Source organism: Hypanus sabinus, chromosome 25 (assembly GCF_030144855.1).
Source record: "Hypanus sabinus isolate sHypSab1 chromosome 25, sHypSab1.hap1, whole genome shotgun sequence".
NCBI lineage: Eukaryota > Metazoa > Chordata > Chondrichthyes > Myliobatiformes > Dasyatidae > Hypanus > Hypanus sabinus.
Window position 1 is genome coordinate 17,028,396 of NC_082730.1, and position 19,101 is coordinate 17,047,496.

Consider the following 19,101-nt stretch of genomic DNA (forward strand, 5'->3'; position numbering starts at 1 on the left):
CTGAAATCAATGACCATCACTCTCTGAGTGGTTCCCACCTTATCCTTGTTGATCCAATGACATGTGCTCTATGGCCCGGGATATCTTTGAGCAGATCTGGAAGTAAAAGCCTAACAGGCTCAACTTGCTTTGAGGGAGATATGTCAAACTATGGTGTTCCACTAACATGAGAAAAGCTGAAGTTTACAGTTGCTATGATGTTCTACTGCTGCCTGGGTATTCTGTACCATTCAGAGTACAAGGTAAGCCTAGTTGGGTGTCGTACAATTCTGAACAGTGAGAAGGTCCTACCCTTCAGCATTGACACACCTTATCACAAGCGTGCTCAAACTCTTCCGCATTGAGAACCTCTGGAAGTCCGATCCACTCCACAGAACTTTCATTCTGTACTTGAAAGGGTAATTCCAGCTAACCAAAGGAAAACAGGGCTCGCAAATCCATCCCTAGTTGGTAGGGCTACCCCTGCTGTATATTAACTGTTATCCCACAAGCTTCCAAAATTTGATTCACTTGTTTCCAAAGGAAATTCAGAACCAGTTTCCTGTGCAGCCAGTTGAATACTGTGAAGCGTGGATTTCGATTAATCTAATTATTCCTCAATATCTGCAAGCCAATGGAGAAAGTCTGGTTAATGACCTTGGAGATGTCCTGATGCCGGGGGAGGGGGCCTGTTGGGACAGAAAGGCGGACTGTCCCCCCCAAAACTCCACACCTAGATCCCGGTTTGTTAGTGCACACTGAAGCAGAACTGTGGCAGAGTTAACAGGTAGCAACTTGGAAAATAACAGGTGAAAATTCTATCAGACACAACATTAACATACAACAAGAGTAAAGGGATGATATACCAAATTTAGCCTGTTTACTTGGTACTTGCCGGTAAAAAAAACAAGAAGTTTCTGCCCCTTAATTTTTGCCTATTTTAATTGTTACTTCAATTTTGTTTTGCGTGTTTCTATTTTTCACCTGCCCCTTTCTCCTTCAGCTGGTACTGTAGAATTTGTGTCCTGCTTACAAATGAAAGAGAAACACAGGGTTTAGAAGGGCCTAAGGCTCACCGTAGAAGATATAAACCACCAGATGAGTGATCGACATTGGGACTGGAGGATTGATGGAACTGGGCACTGAATCACATGGCCCTCCAGTGCAGGTGCCAGCTGCAGGGAGGTGGGACAATGTCCCTGGACACACCAAGGAAGTGGAGAAATGATGATCATCACAGATTTTTCATACTACATTTGGATCTGGGACTACTTGTACTCAGGCTTCCCTCAAGTGATGAAGCGGGACAGAATCGGATCTATGACAGGGAGAAGTGGGATGAAGAGCAATTTGCCATCTCTGCTGTTTTACATCGTTCAAAATTTGCTTTCACTCAACACTGAACTCATTCTTTCTAGCTCATTGAAACACTGATGCAGCTGCACTCAACCACAGATACACAGAGATAAGAGCATGTTTCAAAGTCAGGGCACACTTGCCGGAAAAAAGATAGTCAATTATAATTCAAGTTGATGTCATTAATTTAAATTGATTTTCCATTTTCTGTTGAAGTGTTTACTGCAAAAGCTAACAGTACGAGGGGACAGAAATGGAATACTAGAAGGTGAAAAGCACTTAGAGTGATGCGGAATCAAACTGAGATTAATTCATATTTCCTACAGTATCATCCATTTTTCATTCCATTAAACAAAGTGAGCCTGGGTCATCCCAGCAGGGACTGGGAGTGTGCTTACCTCACTAGCTGCTTGCTGAGCTGACAGATGAGAATCAGAGATGGGAGAGAAGGGGCTCATGGGACTGGCGGGGCTGTTAGAACTCAGCGGACTGGCAGGGTTGTTGGAGCCAAAGGTCCCCATCTGGGTGCCAGGCACTACAGGGGAAAAGAAATGGTAAATTAAATATTACTAACGACAGGGCTGAATTACCCTAGGAGGTAACACTCCTCCATACCCTGTGGTCATAACATCGACCCAGCCACGGGGTTAAATGGCATGCCATGCACTTTCAATTAAGATCACGCTACTGAACATCCTCACTGTCTCCTTAAACCATCGCATACGAATCGGAGTTGGAACTTCTGCATCTTGATCACACAAGCACACAAACATTCACCTTTGAAACTGACGAAGGAGAAAACCGGCCCTTTTACTGCTGGCCTTGCATTTACATAGCACCCTTTTGGACATAGAATCATAGAATAATACGGCACAGAACAGGCCATTTGGCCCATCTATTCCATGCCAAACCATTTAAAGTGCCTACTGCTATTGCCCTGAACCTGGACCATAACTCTCTATACCCCTACCATCCATGTACCTATCCCAAACTTTGCTTAAACGTTGAAATCAAGCTTGCATGCACCACTTGTGCTGGCAGCTGATTCCACACTCTCAAGACCCTCTGAGTGAAGAAGTTTCCCCTCATGTTCCCCTTAAACTTTTCTCCTTTCACCCTTAACCCATGACCCCTACTTGTAGTCCCACCCACCCTCAGTGGAAAAAGCCCGCTCGTCTTTACCCTAGCTAGAGCCCTCATAATTTTGTATACCTCTATCAGATCTCAAAATTCTTCGCAGCCAGTGAAATAGGATTGATCTCACACTCATAAGACAGTAGAGGGGATGGTTGCGTTTGTGCAGTGAACACCGCACCATCAAATCTGTAACAGCACAGGGAACAATCACATCCCCTAACTTCCTCTGTAAAATTTTCTTCCCTCATTCCTGTCAACAACCCCACTCACAACGCAGATTCAACCATTCACTAAGGGCAAATGAGAGTGGCCACTTTAACCTTCCATCCCCTGTACCTTTGGGATGTGGGAAGAAACTAGACTAAACTGCACGGTTATAGGGATGATGCATAAAAACATCAGAAAGCACTGGAGGTCATGATTGAATCCAGATCACTGATGCTATGAGGCATCAGTAACCAGCTGCACCACTCTGTGCCCAAATTAAGCTCACGTTCTGGTCAGCTGCTTTTAGTTATGGTGGCCAGGACATTATAAAGAACTCTCCTACTCCCCTTTGAGTCAGTGCAGTGGTCTCCCACCCAAGGAAGCAGAAAGCAGTTCACCATTCACCAGTGGTAGCTGCACCGATCACTAGCAAACCTGTACAGATGCACTAAGGAACATACCCCGACTAGTTGTATATGGTCTGGTGAACATAAGAAGCTGTCGATAGTGGATTTCTTCCAATATGCCAATGGCACATTCCTTCCCATCATCAGTAGTAACTAAATGAGGTGTACCCTCAGGCTGGGCAACATACACTCAGTGGCCACTTTATTAGGGCTGTTTTGCATGAAAATCTCAGGAGTTCAGCAATTTCATAGATCTTCAAATCATCCCATCTGGCACCAACAATCATCCCATGGTCAAAGTCACCTAGATTACATTCCATCCCCATTCTGATGTTCGGTCTAAACAAAAACTGAAATTCTTTGACCATGAGCGTATGCATTCAGTTGCTGCCACATGATTGGCTGATTTGATATTTGAATTAATGAGCAGGTGTATAGATATACCAAATAAAGTAGCCACTGAGTGTAGAGTCATAGGGTACTACAACACAGGCCATTTGGCCCATCCAATCCATGCCAACCCAATCTTTTGTCTAGTCTTATCTACCTGCGCCTGCACCATATCCCTCCAAACCTCTCCTATCCTAACTACTCTTAAATGTTACTATTGAACCACATTTCATTCCAGAGTCACAACCCGCTGGCAACTCATCCCACACTCACACCTCTCCCTGAGTGAAGTTTTCCCTCAGATTCACCTTGAATGTCTTACTTTCCACCCTAAACTTATGATCAATAGTTTTAATCTCATCCAACCTGAGGGAAAAAAGCCTACATACTACATAGTCACCCTATCTATACCACTTATAATTTGTATACCTCTATAAGATTTCTCCTCATTCTCCTGCACTTAAGGGAATAAAACCCTAACCTATTAAAAGTTTTCCCAACAATCTATCATCAAAGATCCCTGCCATCTGTGCTATGCCATCTTCTCACAGTTACCGTTCAGCAAGAAGTACGGAAGCCCCACCCAACACGCTCAAAACCAACTTCTTCCCTTCAACTATTCAGTTCCTGAAATGACTTGCACATCCCAGACTAATCACTGTATTAGTAATAATAACACAATGATCATTTTGACCACTGTGCACTATAACGTGACTTTGCTTTTGTGTACGTTACTGTATAAATTGTGTGCAACTTATGGTTAATTTAGAATTGTGTTGTGATTGCTGCTCATCTGATTAACAACATGCCTGTGATGCCATTGCAAGTTTTTCATTGCACCTGTGCATATGACAATAAATACAACTTTAGATTCAACACTGAATTCAAAAAACTTAAATAACTGGCCCTTCCCGATTCAAAGGTTATCCACCTGCAAGTTAAATTGGTTTCTCTGTCTGTGCATACATGTACTTGTGCATACGACAGTAAATTCCACTTAGTCCTGGGGTTCCCAAACTTTTTTGTGCTGTGGACCAATACAATTAAACAAGGACCCCAGGTTGGGAACCCCTGACTTTGACTTTGGTGCTGAGAAGGAGCAGATTCTATCGTAATATTCCCCTTGAATATTTTACCTTTCACCCTAAACCTATGACCACTAGTTCTAATTTCATCCAACATCAGAAAAAAAGTGTGCATGTATTCACCCTACCTATACCCCTCATAACTTTATATATATATCTGTAAGATCTCCCCACATTCTCCTGCACTCCAGGGAATATAGTCCTAATCTCCAACTTTTCCCTACCATCCACTGTGATGAGAATTAAACCCACAACCTTCTGACTCTCAGACTGGTAAGCTAAATCCGAGGCAAGGACAGCATCTGAGGGAAGTGCTCCAGGGTTTGTGATTTTAAAAAGAGTATAAAAGATACAGTTAATTCATACTAGATCATCATAAGTTAGTTCTCCTGGAACAGAACCTTGTGTGACAGAGACGTTCTTCCTTAGCCCAAGTCAGGACATTAAAAAGTTCAACAGGTAAATCCATTACACCTCATGTCACCATTAGCTGTACGGGGACCCAGAGCTCTTTGCATATTATTAGTGAGGTAATGGCCATGGAAGATCCTGTACCATTCTGTTTGACAGGCTCTGCTGTAACTCTCTCAGGATAGGTCTTCCTCAGGCCCTCCATGACATCCTGGATTTTCCAGAGTTCCTTCTGAATGTGCTTATATCCCATTTCAGCCTGAAAAATTAACACAAGAGCCATTTACTATCCCTCAATGTACATCTTTTACATTAAAAGCTTCATTAGTTTATGTTAGATACTTAAAGTCATTGTGATTGGATGGTTAGGATTCACGATGTCATGAGTTAGGGATGGATGAGAAGATCATTGGTTTAACCTCAATCCCAGATTAATTTCTCTCAGCATGGATGATAACTGATCATTCTATATTTATGATTCGATGGCAGTGTTACCTGCGTTCCCATTGGCCTGTTCAGCTGCTCCCACAAGTCATTGTGAATGATGGACAACTCCATTCTGAGGGCATCGCACTCCATTTTTGTGTTTGCAAAGGTCTAAAACAGGTGTAATGTGCAAAGCAGGACCAGAATACAAGTCAATACATGTCTTTGAAACTCTTAACGTCTAAAGAATGCTCAATTAAAAAAAATAAACGACTGGCCTTAAATCTATAACTTAATTTTTCTCTGAAGGCAAAGCAGTGGATATAACAAAGAGTGATATAACAAAGAGGATATAACAAAGAGTGACTCCCGGTATGTGAAGCATTCACCACTGATCAGTTACCTTTACTTACAAGTCTGATAACATGACTGCAGAAAAAGCTTGGGCATCATAGGGGCTACCATATCCAGCTGTAAGCAAAGACTTAGTGCAGAAAAAGTTCAGCAGATGCTGGAAATCCAGGGCAACACACAAAATGCTAGAGGAACACAGCAGATCAGGCAGCATCTATTGAGAGGAATAAGCAGTCGACATTTCAGGTTAAGATCCTTCATCCCAATATCAACTATATCCTCATCTCCATAGATAATTCCCGATCTGCTGAGTTCCTCCAACAGTTTGTGTATTGTTCAGGGCATGGCGCACTCCAACCCACCTCAGCATAGACCAGTCAATTAATTTTCTTGTCTACAATCTATAACAATTTCCTGTGCATCCCAGTAAAGTAATGAGAATTACCACTATTTTGCTGAAGTCTGTGGCTTTTAACCAACTCAGGATGTTATCAGTTTGCAAACCCTTGCACCGTTTTAATAGATCAAACTCCCATTGTCTGCCAGGATTTACGGGTGTTATGGGCAAGGTGACCTTAAGTGGATGATGCAATAGAATTCACTACACAAGAACGTCACCAGCCTTGATCACCTGTACCTTGAGTCAAAACACCATATGGAAGGGCATGTCATTGTCAGCTTGGTGCCCTGTTGGGGCTTTTGGACTGAGCAATGATCTGGATAATTCAGAAGCAGTTGAAAAAGCAGTAAAATAGTCTAATGATCTATTGTTTTACAGAAATCACAATTATTACTCTGTTACAGTTTAATCTATTCATTCAACCACTGTATTTTACAGGCTGTTACTGCTTGGAAAGTAGTGATAGAAGAAAAAAAAACAACTGGACTCTAAACTATAGCATAATTCTGTTAATGGATACTGATTAGGGAGTCATGAAAATTGAGTTCAACAATATCCTGATGCTAAATTTTGAATGCATCACTCTGTTAAGCTGTGTCTAGGTGACTTTTTCTTTGAGTTGTTCATACAATACCAGCAAGGCTGCCATTTCAAACCCATCCCCAATTGCCCCTCCACCCCAGTTGAGCATTAAATTCATTGGTTGCTTTGGAGTCTTATTGAAGCCAGGGTAGCGATTCAGATGGTCTTTCACAACAGACTATCATCACCATTATTGAGACTATGTGATTAATTACCTGAACTTAAATTTCCCAACAGTCTTGATGGGATGGTGATCCTAGGTCACAGTCCAGGACACTGGATACTAGACGAGTAACTTATCGGTTCTACCAACACTGATTGTACTGTAATGGATATGTCTGTGTATGCTCTTGTTTAAAGCTTCCTTAGAAGTAGTGGCACAGGTAGACATTACAATGAAGAATTTGTTTCCCTTCATTGGTTAGGGCATTGAATAGAAGAGTTAGGATTTCTTGTTGCAGTTGTGCAGTGTATCTCTGGTCACCATGCCATAGGAAGGATGTGATAAAGCTAGAGAGGCTGCAGAAAAGATTCACAAGGGTCTGGAGGGTCTGGAGGGCCAAAGAGAGACTGGGTAAGCAGGGAACACACACAAAATGCAAGAGGCAGCATCTATGGAAGAGAGTACAGTCATTGTTTCTGGCCAAGACTCTTTGGCAGTGTTGATTGGATTTCCAGCATCTGCAGAATTTCTCTTGTTTGTGACTGGATAGGCAAGAACTGTTTTCCCAGGAGAAAAGGAATGTGAAAGGTGATCTTACTGAGGCCTCCGTTGGTCAGGGTCGACCATGGGCGTTGTGTCCTAGTGTCTAGATACACAGTAGAATATAGAGAGCAAGCTCATCACAAACAAGAGAAAATCTGCAGATGCTAGAAATCAAAGCAACACACACAAAATGTTGGAGGAACTCAGCAGGAATAAATAGACGCACCCTGGCCTGCTGAGTTCCTCCAGCATTTTGTGTTTGCTGCATGGAGAGCAAGCTGTTGCCCATGTAGCAAGCCACCCTGTTCCATGCATCGATTAACCCAAAGGCATGGCAGAGACTGATACAGTATGGCACCAGCACTGTCGCAGGAGTTGCCAGTCAGTGTTGAACTCAATGTAGGACTGCCTTAAGGATTCCAGCTTCGGAATTTCCCCTCAGGATTTACTCCCGAAGCCTTCCCCATGAATGGGATTAGCTGCACAGCTGTGGAGGTTTGAGATTAGAATTTTCCCTCTCCTATAGATGTTTAGTGGAATGTGTGCTGGCTGGCTGCATTACGGCCTGGTACGGGAACATCAATGCCCTTCAGTGGAAAACCCTGCGAACCACTGAGCACAAATACATGAAATATTGTCATCGAAAAGCAGCATCCATCATCAAAGATCCTCACCACCCAGGCCATGCTCTTTTCTTGCTGCTGCCAACAGGTAGAAAGTACAGGAGCCTCAGGACTCACACCACCAGGTTGGTTCAAGAACAGTTACTACCCCTCAACCATCAAGTTCTTGAACAAATGGGGTTAGCTACACTCATTTAAGGACTCTGCTATATTGTTATTTCATGCTCATTATTTATTGCAATTTATTTATACTGTAGCTGCATTTGCAGTTTGTTTACAGTTAACAGTTCCTGATGTTTAGAGTTTAGTTACTGTTCTACAGACTTGCTAATTATGCCTGCAGAAAAAAAAATCTCAGGGCTGTATGTGGTGACATGTATGTACACTGATAATCAATTTTACTTTGAACTTAAATGAGCTACCAACCAAGGCGACCTTATGGAGGTGTATGAAATTATGAGGGGCAAAAATCATGAGGTAGATTCTCACAGATTTTGTTTACTCCTGTAGGGTAGGGAACTCTAAAAGTAGAGGGCATATCTTAAGGTGAGATGGGAAAGATTTTATGGAAACCTGAGGGGCAACTTTTTCCACACGGAAGGTGGTGGGCACATGGAATGAGCTGCCAGGTGTATAGTAGAGGCAGGTACCGTTACAATTTCTTAATGACAGTTGGACAGATAAACAGATAGAAGTTTAGAGATATAGGCCAAATGCAGGCAAATGGAACTAGGAACCAAGTTAGCTTGGATGAGATGGGCTGAAGGGCCTATTCTCATGTGGTTTAAATCTATCAGGCTATCCTTCTGACTGAATGTTATGCAAAGTTTAAGGCAATAAGATGAATCAGGACACAAATCAGCTCTCAGTAACCCTGCTCCCATACCGTAGTTGCTTGTGAGAGTTCCCCACGAATATTGACCAGTTGGTTCTGCAAAGACTCCTTTTTCTGCACCAGTTGCTCGGTGTAACTCGGTTGATTACGGTACATTGCTATCTCCCGATGGGTTGCTTCCAACGCGTTTTCCAGAGATTCCTTGGGTTTAACAGAAGCAAAGATAAAGATTCGTCAGATCCACAACAGGAAAGGGCATTTAAAATAATCTAGAAATAAAAATGATGAACTAAAACAAAACATCCAGAGCCAAGTTTTTAACCACTGGAAATAAATGAAATAAAAGATGACAAGTTAACCATTGTGTGTTGATGGCCTTCTTGAATTTGTTCCTTGGTTGATTTATTCCTTCAAACCCATTCTCTTGCCTTCTCTCTGCCTTAGCCCTTACTAATCAAGAACCAATCAACCTCCATTTTCAATATACCCAATGACCTGGCCTCCACAGCCACCTGCAGCAATGAATTCCCCAGATTCACCACCTTCTGGCTCAAGAAGTTCCTCCTCATTTCCGTTCTAAACGGACATCCTTCTATTTCTGAGGCTGTGCCCTCTGGTTCTAGACTCCTCCACTATAGGACACATCTCCACATCCACTCTTTCTAGGCCAAGAGCTTCCAACCTGGGGTCCACAGATCCCTCGGTTAATGATAGGTGTCCATGGCATAAAAAAAGGTTGGGCTTTTCAATATTTAGTGGTTTTCAGCGGCATCAATCTCATTCTTCTAAACTCTAGCAAGGTCAGGACCAGAATCCAAACACTCTTTCTTCCTACAACTGAGCAACCTGTCTGACTTAAACATAGTCTCTTTCCACTTGTTAATGTGTGTAGGGCCCAGCCTGCCCAAGTGTGCCAAGGAGGGAACTCAATTCAGTTCGTGATTCCCCTCCTAAATGTTTGGATGCTGGGCAAGGAAGGGCCAGAAGGTTCTATGGTGCAAAGATTTCCCTACACAAATGGGCCAAGATGCAGAGCTTTAGAACGAGAGTAAAAGTGTTAACTCTACCTTCTCCTTCCGCAGCTGGAGGACCCACTTTTCCTGTTCCCGCTGGTTCTTGGTCTGCTCGCAAAGTCGGCCCAGCAATTTCTGTTTCCAAAGAAGAAGAGAAGTGCAGTTAATTTTCAGATGGACTTTGGTCTTGATGACAGAGAGGCAGAGGAGAGCTGTCAGCCTCAGCAACACCGCCAAGTTGCAGCCTATATCTTGCAGCTCAGGAAGCATGAAAAGCCCCTTGGGGAAAATAGTTCTTGCTGTAATTTATGAACTTGAGAGAAGATATGTAGGAAACTTAGAGTTATAACTCTAGGAAGTTAATTGTGGGCTAATGCCGACAATTGACATACTTTGATATGGAGATAATCTGCTTTACTTCATTCCTGGGATGTTCAAAGATAAGGCATCAACTTCAAGGATTAACGATCACTTTTATTCACCATATATTTACATGTATTAGAAATTTGCTGTGATGGTATTGGTCAGGGTGCCATATACAACAAAAAACAACATTCAACAATTATAAATAATAAAGAATTATATGAAAATAAAGTTAGAGATTAAAGTGTGGATATGGAATAAAATATGCATAAATACATAAATAACAACGTGATTTACAATGGAAACAACATTGTTTTAAAGTGCTTATACTGCTGTGCAGTACTGGGGGTGGATAACTTGATAGGTGATCAGATTAATTGCCTGGGGGCAGAATCTCTTAAAATGATGTGAAATTTTTGTTTTAGTAGTCCTATATCATTTTCCAGAAGGGAGCTTTTGGAAAAGGCAGTTTGCAAAGTGGGTAGTGTCAACAATAATTTTTCCTATCTGCTTCTTTGACCAGGACACATGCAAGTCCTGCAGCCAGTGAATACTCCAGTGGCCATCAAGAAGCGATGAGCCACTTAGCTCCTGTACATCAGGTATTGGGGAAGGAATTCCAGGAATTGGACCTGCTGACACTAAAGGAACATAGATATGTTCCCAAGTTAGGAAAATATTTACAATGAACTTGCAGTTCAAATAGCCAAGGTAACAGAGTAACTATAACATTTGTCTATACCCAATCCTTGCCATGAATGGTCTGAATGGTCCATGAACACCATCTCACTTTTGTTATTATTTTTTTACTCTGTGTGTGTGTGTGCGTGCGCGCGCATTGGCGCGCGTGCGCACACACACACTCTAATATATTTCTTATTGTGATTTATTGCATATTTTACTTATTGTTCTGTACTGCTGTCACTTAACAGCACATTTCAGGACTTACGTATGTCAGTGATGACAAACCTGATTCTGATTCTGGTTCTACAATACATTGGTGAGGCCACATTTGGAAGATTATGTTCAGTTATGCTTACCCTGCTTGGGGAAGAATGCCATTAAGCTGGAAAGAGTGGAGAGGAGATTTACAAGGATATTGAGGGGACTCAATGGACTGGGTTACAGAGAGGCACAGGCAGGTGAATGCATACTCACTTTTCCCCGTGGTTGAGGAATCAACAAGTAGGGAGCATAGGTATAAAGTGAGAGGAAAGAAATTATATAGGAACCGAGAGGAAACCCTCAAGGCCAATTGTGGACGACTAGAAGATACAAGAAAGTGCAGATGCTGGAATATGGAGCGACAAAAAAGGCCCTGGAGGAACTCAGTGCAACAAGTAGCATCTATGGTGGGAAATGGACAGTCATTGTTTTTGGTCAAGACCCAAAATGGCACCTGTCCAGTTCCCTCCACAGATGCTGCCTGACCCACTGAGTTCCTCCAATGCTTTCTTCATTGCAGTCCAATGGGACTATCTTAGATAGGTGTCTTGGTCAGTGTGGACTTTGGGCTGAGAGGCCTGTTTCCATGCTCTATGACTCTATGAATGCAACAATTACAAATGTTACTGATCTGCCTGAGAATTTAAAAAAATGTAAATATTGATCAAGTTGAAGGACAACTCTCAGCAAATCATTCAGGCCTGAGCAACATGTTAAAGTCAGCCAGACCTGGTGTAAAACCGTATGTTTCATCACAGTGAACTGATGAGGACCTGGTGTTTGTCCAGGGCCTTAAGGACTCAGGTCAAGGGGCCAGGTTGTGGTTTCTCTATTAGGGAAAAGGAAGGATAGAAAAGGATGGGAGGTAGATGACATGAACGTGTGTCAGGGTCTCAGAATACAAATGGACTATTTAGTATTGAGCAGAGAATAAATTTCTTCCACTGGAGGCTTCAGAACCTTGGGGATTTGCTGAAGAGCTGAAGGTGGTTAGTCATTGATATCAATCTGGATTTTGGGTTTAGACAAGTAAGTCTCGAGGTCATGGTCTCCTTGATTACTGGAGTAGTTTTTATTTCCTTTTAAATTAAGACAATATTATTGTTTATCCTCTGGTCCATTCCACCCCCAAAATTCTCTCATCTCCTGAAGTCACTGGATCCCAGTGAGATCCTGTGCAGGTCACCAGTCGTGGGCTGCGGGATGGTATCCTCGTCACCAAAGGGCTGCTCTCTAAATACAAAGCTAAGCAATAAAGGTCAGCAGGCTACTCACTTACAGGACCTGATATCCGCTCACTTTTCTGGATAAGCAGGACTCAATTAGTTTTTATCAACCTGAAGTGGCAAATTTCCAAATGGAAGAACTATAAATACATTTTTCAAAGATGGAGGAATTGAAGGTTATGAGGAACCTCTGTCTAGCTACACAGTTGAAACAGCTTAGAGGAGGAGCAAATAGAAATTGTACCATTTCAAACTATTTCACTCCTCATGTCCTCATCAGCTTCTTCTTAAGCCCATTACCATTACTGGGGATAGGCCACAGACAGCAGCTCTCCACTGTCCTCTGTCTCATGCCAGCCTTTCAAGTGGTCTCCAAGTGTAGCGCAACTTCTTGGTGTATCCTTCATCTCCCAGGGGTGAGGTATTTTGAACTTCTGTTGGTGTTTCTGTAACTCAGGGTTTTTATAGGATGAGCCCCACGTTCAACCCTCCTCCTTTCACAGCTGAGCTTGGGACCATCCATGCTAAAGTCTGCCCTCATCATCCCTTGCCATTTATCTACAAGAGGTCTCTCCTCCTGATGGACAATAGTAAGTTTAGAACTGAAATCCTATAGGTTCATTTATCCCGGAAAAGGTCTTTGGATTCCAGCAACATAGATATAATCCTTTAAACAAACAGGCAATTAATTGGTAAAACTTACATCTATCTCCGCCTCGTCGACCTTGTAATGGTGCAGAGCGTCCTGATATCTATCCTGATATGGAACCTGCAAACATCAGTAACCATTAAGGGCTTTGACCTTGCTATGAGGGACATAGCATCAAGACCATTATTGCAGTGTCACAGAGTCAATTTATTGTAACTGTCTCTGATTTGTTTTCTTTGCTGATCATTGAGATAGCGCAGCCTTTGCTTTGGAGCCTTTACTATGATTGCTAGACTTAACATCACGTTTCACAATCTAATGGGAAGATCATGCAGCAAAGGTCCAGGTGAAACCAGGATAAAAACAACGTGTGAGCTTGCTTCACCTTTTGTGCCTGATGCTGATCCAGGGAGTGGAGAATAGAAGTTCCCTTCATGTTCAGAGAACAGTATTATATCAAAAAGAACAGGCAAGTAAAAACCTTTGGAATAAACAATCTCCAAGACAGAGCTGGTGTGGAAAGGAATCCAGAAAGATTTAATTATGTCATCGTTTTTTAAAAAAAAGTAGCATGGAATATTGGGGTAAGTGTAAAGTGAGTTTCCAGGAAAGGTCACAGTAAAAATCCCAGATATGGTCTGTTAGGTTGGACTTCTCTTGATAGTTTAGGTCAGACCACCCTCTTCCGGTGCAGTTTTGCCACACCAGCCATTGGATCTTCAACAATTCAATGCTAGCTGCTCTTCACCCACTGTCTGCTCTTCATCTCCAGTCTGCTCTGTAGCTGGGCTACCTCAGCGATCCCTTCCTCTGCTGGTGCTCTCTATCTTATATCCCAGACTCTGGAACCCTTTCCCAAGACCCTTCTTGCGAGCAACTCCCAAACTGACTTCAGTATCTGACATTATTAACCATACTTCCTGCTGTTTCCTTCCATTTTTGTTTCACGTTATTTAAAATTATTCTCACTTGTTTTTTCCATCTCCTGTGTAAAGGTCTTTGGGATATTTCTCTGCCCGTAAGAGACACAATATAGGAAACTATTCCATTACAGTGGTAACATTGCCCACTCAGCAGTCCATGAATAATTTATCTCAGAGTCAGTTTAAGACAATGACACCACCAGTAACTTACACATTGAAATATTATTTTTTTTCTCTCCGTTACCATAGGCTCAAACCCAACCATCAGTTCTTAATCTACAACTATCAGGTTCCTGAACCAGCATGGATAACTTCACTCTCCACAACTCTGAACTGATTCTGCAATCTACAGACTCACTTTCAAAGATCAACAACTCATGTTATCAGTATTATTTATTTTATATTTGCACAATTTGTCTTATTTGTATATTGTTTGTCAGCCTATGTTTATGTGTAGTTTTTCATAAATTGTATTTCTTTATTTTCTTGTAAATATAGTATTATTATGGAAGAGCTCAAAGTCAAAATAAAATTTATCATCAAATATGTACAGTGTATGTAACTTGGTGATAAATTTTACTTTGACTGTGAGCTCTTCCTTAATAACTTCGCCCATGAATTGATCCAAATTGGTTAGCCAATATTTTAAAAACCCATAACGCACTGGGCAATCTGCCATCTTGGTATCCTGAACAACTTCTTTAGTTATGCTCTCATTACAGTTTTTATACCAAGGGCCTTACTTCAAAAGACCATGAACTAATTACTAATTCACGAGCACTGCGTGAATCCCAATGAAGCAGAATCCTCTGATCTATTGGCATTGCTGAAATCCTAATTAACCAGATCCACAGTCTTTCACCTTTGTTGCAATGAATTCCAAAAGACCATCTCCTTTGATTCACACCAATTGAAACTGTTCAAAATCCCAGAAGACACAATGGTTTTTCATCCCCTCCTAGAGCTAGAACCACAATAGTCCAAATGAGTAAACTTCTTCTCATTTTTTAGTTAGAAACTATCCTGCTGTTATTGAACAGATTACCTTATGCATGTTGCTCATTAGTACAATACAGGCCTTTGTTCAGAGCTCTGTTGTACTTTTCCTTAGATGGGCTGCCAAGTGAATAAATAAATAGCCCGTGGACTGAAAATGTCAATTAACCCTAGTTTGTACAGTAAGTCTTGAGAAAGTCAAAAAGCTTTTATCAAAATTAACCTCTTTGAACATACTCTAAACAGTCATATCTTTCAAAATGTGCACTTTGTGTAATAACCTAAACTTCAGAAAAATTAAACCTTGTGAGCTTTGCTTAACTCCAATGTCTCTAGAGGCATGAAGTCTTCCATCAATCTACACTCATTCCTAGAGACTGGGTATTAATTAAACGTATAGTAGGTTTAGCAAAGGTAAAGTTGATGCCAGATATTGCCATTGTAAATATGCTTATTTAAAATAATCACTGTGGCCCAGCCAATAGGGTCTCTGCCCCCGAGCGCTAGTGATGATGGGTTCAATCCTGTCCTTGAACATTGCACAAGTTTGCATGTTCTCCATGTGACTAGGGGTGCCTATGCTAACAATGGCACATTTTACACTGCTTGGTGGAATCATGCCATTCTGCATGGGAAGTGAAAAGGAAAATATCTATTTAATAATTGGATGATTAAAATGTGTTTGACTGACAAGTGACTGCTTATTTCCTGTTCACATAGGGGCAGAAACTGAATAACTAATGAATGCAAATTTAAGACAACTAGCAAAAGAATCAGATAGGAAACATGGAATTTTTCCTTTTTTCAGCAGAGAACTGGAAGAAAAGTGTAGTGGAGCCAGTTTCAATGGTGGCTCTTTAAAACAAAAGGTTATATTTAGAAAGGAAAGTTTTGCAATGGGAATAGAGATGTGATGGTAATTAGATCATTCGAAGTCTCAATGTCTGGCTGACTTCCTTCTGTTCTGTATAATTCCAAAATACTCCTCGGAAATACAATAAGCTGTCACATAATGCATGTCATCCATCTAGTTATCATTGTTTGAAAACTGAATGAAGATTCTTATATAATGTTGTCCTCCAGCAATACTGAGACGAATTACATATAATCTGAATTGCTCTAGGTCACTATTTAGCTTTACAATGCCCTAATTTTCTCTTTGTTCCAACCATAGATGCTGAATATTGGTAGGTGAATGCAACGTAATGCTAATGCATGCATGTTCTGTTCAGGACGTTTTTATGAACTAAATTAGAAGGAGAGGCTTTACATTAGTGAATTTACATAGAAGTAGCTGAAAAAGGTCACTGCTCAAATGATTTGGAATTGCTTTATTATTGTCACTTGTACCGAGATACAGTGAAAAGCTTGAATTGCACACAGTTCATACAGACCCACTCATTACAACAATGCATTGAGGTAAAACAAGGCAAGACAATAACAATGCAAAATAAAGTGTGACAGTTACAGAGAAAGTGCAGAGCAGGAAGATAATAAGATGCAAGATGGATAAAATATCTATCCAAGGTAGATAGTGAGGTCAAGACTACAACTTATCATACTGCAGAACCATTTAATAGTCATATAAAAGCAGGATACAATCTTTCCTTGAGTCTGGTAGTACGTGCTTCTGCCCAAATGAAGAGGGGACAAAATGGAATGTCTTGGAGGGCCCTGGAGGAATGCTGTTTCGTTTTTACTGTGTACAGTTCCAGCAGTTTATGGTTGAAATGACAATACACTTGACTTGACTTGAAGGGTGCATGGGGTCGTTGATTATGAATGGGGGAGCACTGAGAAACAGTAGCAGCAGATGCATTGTAATGCTCTCATTGAATTAATTTCAAAACCAGAGGAGAGTCAAACTTAGAGCAGCAACTCCACTTTACAATGTCTTTAAGGTCCTGTGTATTACCTTGGCAACACCCACCATAGTGTCCAGCAAAGTCCACACTTAAATGCACTGCAGGTTTTGAATTCATGTAAGATTCTGATACAAATCCTTACTTCGTATGTGACACTGCCTGCAGGTTAAGGCAATGAGTGGCGGAACCAACCGCAGAGAACTTCCTGCTGCCTCGGTAAGGCAGCCAATATAATCAAGCATCCCTCCCACTCTGTCTTCTTCCATCTTCCATCAGACAGAAGATATAAAGGCTTGTGAACAGGTTTTTATTCCACAATAATAAGACACTTGTGTTATGTGTGATGAGAAATCCATGGGCAGATGGGGTCCACCCCCCGTAAACTATGCTGCTAACGAGAGAGAGATGAAGAGGGGGAGAGGCACCATGCTGCACATGCTGATAATGAGAGAGACACAAGGATTTAAAATTATGGCTTCTTCGCTGATTGTTGACTTTATTTCCAAGGACTTTGCCACTTTGCCTGCTTGTGTGAATCCCTGCTGACACAGCATAGTGGGTGCCAGGTGCCTGCTGAGACAGGAGGGAGTGGCCCAGTTTGATGGACATGATCAGTTGATGGATGGCTGGTACCCCGGCTGGGGAGATAAAAGACGAGTCTGCTGAGACACAGGCAGACACGCCACTGGACACTGAATGTGTGGTGTGCACCCACAGGAAGGTGGGGACTTGGAGGATCTATTCGGGGAAATTGGTCCAAGGCTCACAGTGTGTTAAGGCAGGCCAGTGGGGGCTTGTGTGTGTGTCCACCCTCGCCTGGGTGACAGGTCCACCACTGAAGAACGGTCTAGCCGGGAACGGAAGGGTCATAATTGATGACCACAACAGTACAACGGAACAAGAAGACAACGGAAGCTTTGCCTGCTGCAGCTGCTCATCTCTCACTCACTCTCTCTCTCTCTCTCTCCAATGTCACAACAGCAACTACCTCAATCCAAACTGAACTGAATTGAACTCCGCATTATCCTAAAACTATTCATTTACCCCGAGACTACAACAGAGCTTGGTTTTGATTCTTATTCCTACACTTCTGGATTACTTAGTTTACTAATAAACACCTTAAGTTACAGTACCGCCAGACTCCAATGTATCGTTCCATTTCTGCTGGTTTGGTAACCCGGTCACGGGGTACGTGACACTTGAATGACCCTCTTATACAATAAAATTGAACTCTTGATCACTCAATCTACCTCACCATGAACCTTCCCTTTATTTACCTGCAATGCACTTTGTCTGTAACACTACATTCTGAATTACTTTTTCCCCCTTTTGTAATCCCTCAGCATACTTATATATGGAATGATCTGTCTGGATGGAATGCAAAAAAAACTTTTTCACGGTATCTCAGCACACGTGACAATAATAAACCAATTCCTAAAGTTAATAGCCTGAGTTCAAAGTCATTATAGATCAAAGTCAATATTTCTTTCACTTGTTTTATTCCCATGCCTTGCTGATAAAATGGAAATAAACTCTGATAAAAATGGATAAAAAGAGTAGTGGTTAGCACAATGCTTTACAGGACAGGCGACCCGGGTTCAATTCCCACCGCTGCCTGTAAGGAGTTTGAATGTTCTCCCCCATGACTGCATGGGTTTCCTCCCACAGTCCAAAGACATACTGGTTGGTAAGTTAATTAGTCATTGTAAATTGGCTCTGGATTAGGCTATGATTAAATTGGGGGTTTGTTTGGTGGCAAGGCTCAAAGGCCTACTCTGTGTTCTATGGCAATAAAAATATTTAAAATTTCCACCCAGAAGATTAACAGGGACCAGTCTGGGTCTGTTGATTTCATTGATATCATCGATACTTAATGGGACACCAATAAAATAAAACTTCCTCTAAACATGACATTACTTTAGCCCATCAGTACATTATATAGAATATACCATGAACACTACCTCATTATTCCTTTCCTTTTTGCACTATTTTTGAAACTTATGGCAATTTAATATGAATTATACTGTGCCACTATTGTAAATCAACACATTTCACATCACAACTCAATGACAATAAATATGATTTTAACCACCAGGGCCAAATACTGATGATGGTGCTCTGCAGTTCTCAGTTCATCAGCATAACCTTCCATTTGTCTATTCCATCTTTATAGAGCATTCTATTAAATCCATCAGAACTATTTTTCTTAGCTGTCCCACAATG

General features: G+C 41.6%; 1 protein-coding gene across 28 annotated transcripts in view; it reads right to left on the minus strand.

Moving 5' to 3' along the window:
• The window catches only part of plekha6 (pleckstrin homology domain containing, family A member 6), a 347,966-nt gene that overhangs the window by 27,867 nt on the left and 300,998 nt on the right, over nt 1-19,101 (minus strand). For all 28 annotated transcript variants that reach the window (XM_059950203.1, XM_059950184.1, XM_059950180.1 and 25 more), the window contains 6 exons: nt 13,149-13,214; nt 9,966-10,046; nt 8,950-9,099; nt 5,468-5,569; nt 5,117-5,231; nt 1,734-1,870 (listed from right to left, as the gene is read on the minus strand). In XM_059950203.1, coding sequence (XP_059806186.1) covers nt 1,734-1,870; nt 5,117-5,231; nt 5,468-5,569; nt 8,950-9,099; nt 9,966-10,046; nt 13,149-13,214 — 651 coding nt within the window. The remainder of the gene's footprint in view (nt 1-1,733; nt 1,871-5,116; nt 5,232-5,467; nt 5,570-8,949; nt 9,100-9,965; nt 10,047-13,148; nt 13,215-19,101) is intronic.